This window comes from Pygocentrus nattereri, chromosome 11 (assembly GCF_015220715.1).
Source record: "Pygocentrus nattereri isolate fPygNat1 chromosome 11, fPygNat1.pri, whole genome shotgun sequence".
Classification (NCBI taxonomy): Eukaryota; Metazoa; Chordata; class Actinopteri; order Characiformes; family Serrasalmidae; genus Pygocentrus; species Pygocentrus nattereri.
Window position 1 is genome coordinate 32,753,685 of NC_051221.1, and position 10,833 is coordinate 32,764,517.

At 41.3% G+C, this 10,833-nt stretch overlaps 1 protein-coding gene across 5 annotated transcripts in view; it reads left to right on the plus strand.

Moving 5' to 3' along the window:
* The window catches only part of phf21ab (PHD finger protein 21Ab), a 28,184-nt gene that overhangs the window by 9,982 nt on the left and 7,369 nt on the right, over positions 1–10,833 (plus strand). For 2 of the 5 annotated variants that reach the window (XM_017706681.2, XM_017706682.2), the window contains exons 6-17: positions 368–535; positions 1,808–2,062; positions 2,696–2,788; positions 4,709–5,005; positions 5,382–5,492; positions 5,724–5,775; positions 5,872–5,951; positions 7,346–7,406; positions 8,421–8,596; positions 9,215–9,370; positions 9,766–9,841; positions 10,360–10,463. In XM_017706681.2, the coding sequence (XP_017562170.1) occupies positions 368–535; positions 1,808–2,062; positions 2,696–2,788; positions 4,709–5,005; positions 5,382–5,492; positions 5,724–5,775; positions 5,872–5,951; positions 7,346–7,406; positions 8,421–8,596; positions 9,215–9,370; positions 9,766–9,841; positions 10,360–10,463 (1,629 nt within the window). Of the gene's footprint in view, positions 1–367; positions 536–1,807; positions 2,063–2,695; positions 2,789–4,708; positions 5,006–5,381; positions 5,493–5,723; positions 5,776–5,871; positions 5,952–7,345; positions 7,407–8,260; positions 8,284–8,420; positions 8,597–9,214; positions 9,371–9,765; positions 9,842–10,359; positions 10,464–10,833 lie in introns of all 5 variants that reach the window. The other 3 variants (XM_037542713.1, XM_017706685.2, XM_017706684.2) reach the window with 3 other exon arrangements.

Consider the following 10,833-nt stretch of genomic DNA (forward strand, 5'->3'; position numbering starts at 1 on the left):
CTGGACTCGGAGGCAGTGGAGTGTGTGAGATGAATTTCAATGTCTGTGTGTGTGTATGTGGAGTGACTCCCGCGGCCTTTATTGAATAGGTTCCTCTGACGGTGTGTGACTGTGCTTCACACCTGAGAGATCTTTTGGCACTCACTGTCTCTAAGCTGAACAGGAGCCATGTCTGCGGTGGATAGAGAAAGCCAGTGAATATAAACCTGGCTATATTACAGATTTGGAGAAAATAATAAGGTGGTGGGGGAGGCAGTAACAACAGGGATTTTCTTCTGCCTTCCCAGAGTTCAACCATCCATAAAATCACCTTTTGAACAGATTATTTAAATAAAATCATTTCTCCCTGTCCACCACCCTCCCCCAGAAAAAGGTAGTGGAGCAGCTGAGGAAGGAGCTGTTGGTGAAGCAGGAGCCAGAGATCAAGCTGCAGACGGTGCAGACAACCATGGACAGTAAAACCGTGCTGCTCACGCCCTCCTGCCAGCCCCCACAGCAGTCCACAGGGCCTTCTCATAACCAGGCAGCTCCACAGGTAATGCTGCACCTGCTCCTGCCCTGCTGAACACACACACACCCACCTAGTCAGGCACTCAAAAGGAATTACAATAGAGCATCATCATTCTGGTCTGCTATACCCAAAGAATCTCACAGTGAGAGTGCAAGCCCAGGGTCAGGCTCCTTCCTGTCCATGCTGAGATTTACAAGGCAAAGACAGCAAGAAATATTCACACGTATAACAATGCTTTGTGAATAGAGCACTGGGATGGGGTTTCATCTTAGAGTAGTTTTTTTTTTTCTTCACATGACCGCACACTGGTCCAATGGGGTGTGCTTTTGGTGCTGGACAGGATTGACCAAATCCAACTATCCTATTTTCCAAATAGTCCGCAATATCAAAAAAGTGGAATGTTTTGTTCTGTTTTCTGGTTTTCTTTTCATTCTTAAAATGACACCAAAGAAAATATTCTAAAGTATTGTATTGTAAATGATACCTGGACAGTAACCACAAAACAATTTGAAGCACCCAGCAAATTAGACATTTGCTGTCAGGGCTGGTGCATCTATATAGTTGCTCTCTCTGATCTCCATCACCCCACGTGATGCTTGTCAATGTCGGCATCCGTTAGCTAACAGTTACATTAATTTCTTAAAGACACAAGAGGAGAGGTGTATGATGTGTATTTAAAACGTAGAAGTCCACATTTCCAATTCAATCCATTAAAAAAACAGTTTGAGGAAACAAAAAACTGGTATGTGGCAAAGATAACTAGCTAGTTAGTTAGCAAATCTTTCGTTGTTAACATAATAGGTTTATTAGCATATGTATCTAAAATAAATAAAGAACATGAAATACTGAGTTTGTAACCGGGTTATTTGAGTGATTCTGCAGACTTCTTTAAAATGTTATTTCTATGCTCATCCATGCATAGTGAATCTTGTAGGGCTGAAGCTGACCACTATATTTTGCATAAATGTGTGTTTAACAAGGTGTTAAGTGTACACTAGCCCAACGATATTTGATTTGTGCGTATGGGTGGAGTATGGAGAGATGTTATCTATTGGTTGCACCAGGGATGGCACAATTATGGTTAAGCTAGAGCAGCAAAATAGCACATGGCAGCCCCAGTTGTAGTGATCGAAGTCTGTGTAGAAAGGGAGAATTCAGTCTTACTGTATTAAGACTGAATTCAGAATTCAGTCTTACTGTACAGATATCTTCTACCTGATACCCCATTACTCACTCTACCTGTCCCTGCTGACTACTCCCCTGTTGTTTTTACTGTTTCTCTTCCTTGCACTATAGAAGACACTAACTGTCACGCCGGTCCTCACCACGAAGACTCTACCTCTAGTGCTTAAGGCTGCCACTTCCACCATGCCTGCTTCCATGGCAACGCCACGCCCTACTGTCGCCATGGTCACTGCCATCAGCAATCCCCCCAGGCCCGCCATGAACCCTGACTCCCAGAGTACACCAATCAACCTTCAGGTGGCCGGCAAATTAACCAGTCAGGACCCAGAGGGTGCAACACGGGTTGTGTCAAAGAACGTTATCGTAGTGAGTGAAAATTGCTGAATCAGATCTCTTCTTTGTTTTCCCTGTGTAAGCTCTGTAAATATGACACACATGTATTCCACATATCTCAGACTAAGAGTGCTGATCTACTATCACCTCAATCCTGCCCATATAATGATAGATAATTAAGATAAGAAAAGCAACAGCTGACCCAAAATCAGGATTTTTATTCTGAGATACTATACATACACACCCTTTCTGCCTTAGTGCAAGTAAGTAAGCACTTTCAGTGACATTTTCAGTGCAATTTGAATCCATTTTTATTAGTTTATTTTTCATAGCCTTTTGTATGAGTCATTATTCAACCTTGAAATGCTTTGATTTGTTGTGGATAGAAAAGAATGTTTGTCTGAATGAGATGACTTTCTCTGTGATGATGTGCTAGGCTGTGGTGTTTGGTGGCATTCATCTGTGATTAAAAACCAAGAAATAAAGATAGCGTTATAAGTTTTAAAAGGCCCAAACTGTGATAATGTTTATCTGAGTAGTACTAATGGAATTGAATCTTTAAATTTCCACCTTATGCAATGAATTTCACTGACAGTCGCTTTCCCGAACAACAGTAAAAAGCTGCTCAGCGTTTTGGTGTCAATAAAGCAGTGGGTTTTGTCACAGGTGCAGGCCAGCACCACCTCGGCTCAGCCTATCAAAGTACCCCAGTTTGTCCCTCCTCCTAGACTGACGCCTCGACCCACCTTTCTACCACAGGTGCGTCTCTGTCAGAACCGCCCACTCCCTTCCCTCTCACACTGTGTGCATTTCAACACAGATGCCACTAGAGGGACTCCAAGAACACAAAATAGTTATAGACTTGGAGAAAGTGCAGTTGTCAAGATGCTGTACACAGGGAATTCACTGTCCCACAGTGAGGTCAAAGTTGTCAGAAAATGTCAGTCTTCATCTAAACGCTTCTGACCCTCGCTGACCAAAACATGTCTATTGATACTTTGATAAAGATGCAGTGTGCTCAGCATGTAAAGTCTTGCCATATTTCTTACTCCTTTTACTTCATTAATTGAGTGACTATATTTTTTGTATTATCATATACACTCACTGAGCACTTTATTAGGAATATGTACCTTGTTTCTACACTCATTGTCTATTCAGCTCCACTTACCATATAGGTGTACTTTGTAGTTCTACAATTACAAACTAGTCCATCTGTTTCTTTGCATAATTTATCATTCTTAGCATTGCAGTAAAACTGTCGTGGTGGTGGAGGTGTGTTTGTGTGTTATTAATCTGCTACGAGTGGATCAGACGCAGCAGTGCTGCTGGAGTTTTTAAACACTCAGTTCCCACTCTATGAGGCACAACTACCGTGTTGGTCCACCATTTAAATGTAAAGTCTGAGATAGTAGATTATCTGTTCCTGCTGTTTGTGCTGGTCATCCTCTTGTCCTTAATCAGTGGTCACAGGACACTACTCACAAGACACTGTTTGCGGGAAATTATTGGTTGATGGACTTCTCAGTCTAGCAGTGACACTGAGGTGTTTAAAAACTCCAGCAGCACTGCTGTGTCTGATCACTCAGACCAGCGCAACACACGCTAACACACCACCACCACATTAGTGTTACTGCAGGTACAGAAAAGAACTTGCTACCCAAATAATACCTACTCTGTGGTAGTCCTGACCATTTATGAACAGGGTAAAAGGGGCTTATAAAGTGTGCAGAGAAACAGATGGACTACAGTCTGTAATTGTAGAATTACAAAGTGCACCTATTTGGTAAGTGGAGTTGATAAAATGGGCAATGAGTGTAGTTACAAGGTATGTCTTCCTAATAAAGTGCTCAGTGAGTGTATTTCAAATCAAGTGTGTGTTTTTCTTATTTCTGGCATTAAAGCCAGTTTTCTGGTCTTCTTTGCATTATGATGGTACTGACAATCACATTTTCCAACCTAGTGCTGGCTGCGTTTTTATGTACTGTTTCTGTTCATTTTAACTGTTTTCTGTAGCTTGTCTGTATGTGTGTGTCACAGTGTATTTGTACTCCCGTAAGGATGTTTCTGCTGCAGCATTTCCAGGGCTTTACGTATCTGTTTGTGTCACCCTGTTGTTTGCACTTTGCCCTTCAGGCTTGTTTGACTTTTTCTTTTCCCCTTTCAGCAAGTTTGGTTGTGCTTTGGCTGACCCTTTTATTGACCTTTACTGTATTTATAAAAAAAACAACAAACAAACAAAAAAAAAAAACAAAGGCCTTTGAAATCACAGAGTTATGTAATGCCACTGGGAGCTCTGTAGTCTAACTGGAGTTTCATCTTTAATTAATGGGTTTTGAAGGCTAATGGTTTTACTACTTGAATGTACAATAAAGTCTGGACTATGTACCCTGTCAGGACTTTATGCCCTGCTAAAATAGACTGAATTAGTAAAGGAAGTAAGTAAAGACCCATCAGTAAAGGAAGATTTGTGACCATACTCACTGGTGACCGAGCAAACCAGAGCTTTTCATTGGCATTACTTGTGAGCCTTAAACATCCATTAACATGATGGCATGGTGCTTGTTAAGAGCATGGAATTGCTCTCTAACAGAACTTTTGTCATGAAAACAAGGGAACTAAGGGGGTTGTAGTTTTATGTGCCTCATTTAACAGACTTACTCAATTATCTTTATTTCTCAGGTCCGCCCAAAACCTACTGCCCCCAATAATGTGCCCATTGCCCCAGCTCCGCCACCCATGATGGCAGCTCCACAGCTGCTCCAGCGACCAGTCATGCTCACCACAAAGCTGACCTCAGCGCTGCCTGCTTCAGCTGGCCCCATTCACCAGGTGCGCATAGTCAACGGCCAACCATGCCAGGCTGTCTCCAAAACCACCACAACCCCTATGGGAGCCACTACAGCCCAGGTGACGGGCATTGTGATCAGCGGCCCCATGCAGACACTGCAGATCAGCAGCTTAAGCACGGACATAAAGGTGGGTCATGTTGGTGTCTCTGGAATTTTGTAAGATCATGTAGCAACATGACATCTTTTGACTTATTTGACCAGTTTCCCAGACTGAGATTAAGTCCAGGACTAATCACTCTCATTTAAACTCCTTTATTTGTACTACTATGAATTATTTGGTTAATGATATGAAACTAAGTTATGTAACTATAAAGGTGTGTCACTTAAGTGTGATAATGTATTTAATGCATTTTCATTCTGTTTATGGACATTAAATCTCCCTCTTTTCAACCTCCTGCTTGATCAAGCAAATTAGGAAGGACAAGCATTTCTGCATAATATTTGTGCTGGCATTAATAATCTAAGCCCATCTAACTTAGTCTCTCTTTGATTTGCGCTGTCAGACTGTAAAATCTCAGGGGAGTAAAGAGCAGGTGCTTTTGAGCACTCCTACATCTCCTCCTCCTCCCCCTCCTCCCCCTCCTCCTAAGGTGAAGCGAGAGGAGAGTCCACAGGTAGTGAGATACTGTTTGTTTGTTTTTTTGTTTGTTTTTCTTTCTCTTTGTTATTAACATGAACATGACTGACTTACTTTATCTGACTTTTGCTTAGTTGCTCTCTGCAACATGGACATTCTACAGAGTTCAGCAGTGATAATATTGGCTTTTACTTTAATTCAGTGTATATAATAACACTGAGACTGTTTATGAAGTGATTTCATTTTACTAAAATATTTTCTGCCTTAGAAACTTGCCTTCATGGTGTCTCTTGGGTTAGTGACACATGACCATCTAGAAGGTAAGTGATTGTAAATTACTTGTGTTGTGATTGGTGAAACTAACTGGTCCTGAATCAAACTCAAAGCACTTTCTCTGCCATTCATCTCCATTGCAGAGATTCAGAGCAGAAGGCAGGAACGGAAAAGGAGAACAACAGCCAACCCTGTGTACAGTGGAGCAGTATTTGAACCAGAAGTACGTACTTAATTATTCTTTTGTCACAATTTTCACTTTACCTGCAGCCTGTAAGTGTACGAACTGTGTGTCTAAAGCTGCTGAAGCTGACAGTTATGTTCTGGTTTAACATTTTACATTGGGTTAACAACCTAGCCTCAACCTAAATGAGAGCCACCACACATACAAATAACAAAGGACTACAAATTAGCAAAGGCACCCACTAGGTAGTAGCTTTAGTGTTACACTTTTTTGTCTTTTTGCTGCATTGTCATCGTGCATAGTTGTCTAAACTGCGTAGAATCCTCAACATTTATTGAATTAAATTAGACTGATCTTTTAAGCGCTATATTTCTTAGGCTACGTTTACACAGCAGGTAAAAGTGGCCCAAATCCGATCTTTTTCCTCATATGTGACACAAATGTGTAGTCTGTATGCCAGTGTGAACAGCAAAAAAATACATTGAATCTGACATATTCAATTCCAATTTGAGACGTTCGTATGTAGTAATGAAATCCGATACGTATCCGATCTGCGGCAGTGCGACTCGGTCTGAACAGCCAGATCGGAATTCATGCGACATTAGTCATAATTTTGCGCTGCTGAGACCTCATAAACATTTAGGCTGATGTTTCTGAATTAGAAGAGACTCATCGCTGCTGCTCCGTGTTTGAAGAGGTTTCAAACAAAACGGCCGAGTGCGGCCAGAGGAGCCCGAGGCTGCAGCGCCAGAGAACAAAAAAGAATCTAAGGACACGAACCAAAGAAGTGGCCGTGATTGAATAACATGTCCTTTTTACAGCAAACTCAAGCACATTGTGGGTGACGAGTCTAGCTGTCAAAAACTGGAACTTCATAATCGCTCCTGTGATGCTGGCAGAGATGAAACTGAAAGCTCCTGGCAAAGTGGCTGGCATTCACTGGCCATCATGACTGTTTACCTCTGGATGAGCCTCATGAATCTCTGTTCTTTTGCGTATGTGGGTCGGTTTAGAAGCTGATCAGTTCAGACTGATGTTTGCATACAGATCACATTTAAAAGATGGTGTGAACAGCCAAACAAAAATCCGATTTGATGAGAAAATCAGATTCAGGCCACTTTTACCTGCTGTGTAAATGTAGCCTTAGTGTTCTTGTTGTTTTACCAAACATCAGTCACTTTGCTGTGTTTTTGCCATGTCTGAGGTAAGACAGGACACTGACTAACAAAGACTGACTGTTGTATTTGTTTACACTATGAGCAGTTGTCAAACCTCCTATTAATTGGAATTTTACTGACTTAAGGAACATTTTCCTGTACTGGGGTCACCATATGGGGGCAAAATTGGACCATCTGTGAGAACCTTCTGCTCCTGGTGAGGAGAGCCATGTCTTAAATGCATTCTAATGGTCTATCTCCCTTTTATCCCCTCAGAGGAAAAAGAGTGCCGTCACCTATCTCAACACTCCCCTCCATCAAGGAACAAGAAAGAGAGGTCTGTTACTGCATTACTTTAGCACTGAATAACTTTGATGCAGCTGTGTGTTATTGTCAAAGTAATATTGTGTGTCTTGTAAGTTTGCTGCTACCCCTCTTCATTTACATACTTGCTAACTGAATAAAGTTTGTTGCGCTCACAACTTGAGATTAGTAAACCCATAGCATCTATGAATTTTCCTGCTACTGCTCTCAAGCTTAGTAGTTTCTGTCAACACCTACAAACTTTTTTCTTTAATTGGTTACTTTAGTCTCCCTCAACAACAGAACAGGATAAACTGAAGAACTGGCTAAAGTCTGACTGTTCTAGAAAACATATTCCCAAAAAAGGGAACTGTGTGTCTGTAATTTTATTGCATATTCTACTTTCTACATTGAAGCTGCATAAATATTGTTCCACTACTATGAGTGTTGTTCACTCTGAGTGACCTTCACTATTGGAAGAAGTGTAGGTTTTTAATTGTCAGTCCTTATAATAGTGGAGTCATGAATTTAGATTGGAAAAAAGATATGCATGAATTCCATAGCACCTCGCACTTGAAGCAAACAATAAACCCTATTGATGGGATAAGATTGCATTCTTTGATTCTTATCAAGTGCCTTTGACAGTGTTTCTCAAAAGAGACTGGAGCTCTGTTGTTCCTCATTGTAGCTCACAACGTGTGGTTCAGTCTCTCTCTCTCTACCTCTCTCTACCTCTCTCTCTCTCTACCTCTCTACCCTTGTCTCTCCCTACCCCTCTCTCTCTGCTCTAACTCCTTGCATGCTGCTGTTGTCGTCTGGTGCACTAACTGCTTTTTGTGCCCTCCTCTCCCTATTATGCTTTCCCTCATCCCTCCATTTTCATGCTAGCCAATGAGGACCCCCTTTCAAAGGTATGTTGCGACCGATAGATGTCATCAGTTTTATTTCACCTTTGTGTTTTTTGTTTTGTTTTGTTTTCCTTTTTCCCCCTCCATCTTTTTCTGTTCTATTTTTGTTTTCCTTTTCTCGTCTGTCTCATTTCACCCAGGTCGCCCTCCCAAATACAGCAGCAGTGCGGCGGGGCCGGAGCTGGGCTGCCACCCCCTGCTCTCCCCATCCAGCAGTCACCCCGCCTCCCCAGCCGCCGAGCGGCCCGAAATTGGGGGCATCCCCCTCCCTGTCCACCCCCACTCTCTCCCTCAGCCCAGCCCCAGCTCCGGGGATGTAAGTAGCCGGAGAGGTTACCCCACTTTTCACTCTGCTCTAGAGCACAATACTGTATACCACAGGCTGGCCCTTACTCCTCTATTGTACTGACCCTGTTCATACTATACCGTAGTGGAGTGGATATAACACTATACTGCGGAACATCTTTCTACTGCTCCTGCCACGTAAGGAAGCAGACTGACCTCCTTGCACACCATCATTCGTGTCTTTTTGTTATTTCATCTGAATGGAGCCAGCAGCCTTACAAAGTAAACAGTCTTAGTGTTTTGTCTCCCTCACTGGTCAAAAGAGTATGAACTTTTCTAAAGTAATTCAGCAGGTTCATTTCCCAGCTCCTTTTCCTAACTCTTACCTTTTTTGGTTAGCCTAATCAAATTGTATATTTACAGTGTAAACCCTATTACTCAGCTGTTATTAGGCATAAAAAGCACAGATGAGTGCATTTGAACTTCTCAGGTGACCTTATTTCAGGCCGCTAATGAATTAAAAAGTTCAAACCAAAAGATGTACACGAATTATCCAGTAAATCTTCCTTACCTACCTGCCCTGCCTCCTCAGAAGATTGGTCCGGCACAGAGGGGCAGCAGTACTGACCCGTGCCGTTCTTCCTAACAGGGAGACATCCATGAGGACTTCTGCACTGTGTGCAGACGCAGTGGCCAGTTGCTTATGTGCGACACATGCTCACGCGTCTACCACCTTGACTGCTTGGACCCGCCCCTCAAAAACATTCCAAAAGGCATGTGGATCTGTCCCAAATGTCAAGACCAGGTAAACCACATCACTCTGCCCAAACCCCCTGGAGCAACTTCTGCTAATATAACTGGTTCTCTGCCTTTTCAGTATATATATAAATAATATATAATATAATTAGTTGATCTAAAACATTCTTTTCCCGATCAGTAGCACTCATACATGCCCTTAATTATTAAAATAAGGCTGTTTTCTCCTTTGTAAGCTTCCATATGGTCTGATATATTTGTCTTTTTATGTCACTCATCACATAAATGGAAGATGGCATCCGGCACATTCTCATTGAATACCTTTCGTTGTTCATCATTACACCATTTGCAGTTGATCGCTGGGGAGGGGGGGTTCTGTTTACGTGTCGCAAAGATCAACTTTATCCAGCGCTCCCACAGTGTTAACAAAATATTCCTTTTCAGATACTGAAGAAAGAAGAGGCCATTCCATGGCCTGGCACCCTGGCAATTGTACATTCCTATATTGCATATAAGGAAGGTAAAACTCTATTCTTATTGATATGTCTTTATATTGATTAGATCCATAATGCAGTCAGAAAAAACATCCACCACCAATCACATAGTTCTCCAAAAAGTCTTACTATGAGAACAAACGCTCATGAAGACTATTTTGGTGCAGACCTCGTTTGTTGATGTGATGGAATTTGTTGTCCTTGTATTTAAAAGGAAGGAGCCAAGTTATTAGTAATTGGTGTGTATTTGGAAGGTTTTAACTTTCCAGTACCTATTAGATGGAGTTACTGATGTGGACATTTTAATACATCTGTTCTCTGTTTCTGACCATTTAAAAAAATTGTTTAGACCAGAGAAACCAAAAACAAATGTTTTTCTCTTAACAATTAGCACTTTACTTGTATATTGTGAACTAGCTATTTTTTGTGATGTTAGTACAAATGTGTGGTAATTTAGGCCCAGTACGTCTAGCCTAGTATTAAAAGTATGCTTAGTAGTTAGAAATTTTTAATACGAAAACATCTGTTTATTTCTCTTCAATAGCGAAAGAAGAAGAGAAGCAGAAGTTGATGAAATGGAGTGCTGAGCTCAAACTGGAGCGAGAGCAGCTGGAACAACGAGTCAAACAGCTCAGCAACTCTATAACGGTATACCTGTAATTGATTAGCAGTTAATTTTACATAGGCAAAAAAACTTACATTAGATACAAACCATATTCCTAAGCATTGGGACAGTAGGTAAAACGCTAATAAAAACAATGCATGATTTATAAATCTACTTTAACCTGTATTTGAACAAAAATCTTTTGTCTTATCAGCAGAGTGGTTTCAGGTAGGAACATTGTTGTATTATTCCAAAAATATTAAACAAGGTATAAATGTATACATCAGTGTTATAAAGGTATAAAAAGAACAGCAATGAAAGAGAAAGTCTTATATGAACATGGATGGGTCAAGATTTAAAAATACAATTTCTCAGCCAGGGATTGCAATGATTGTAGGTATTTCTTGCTCTATG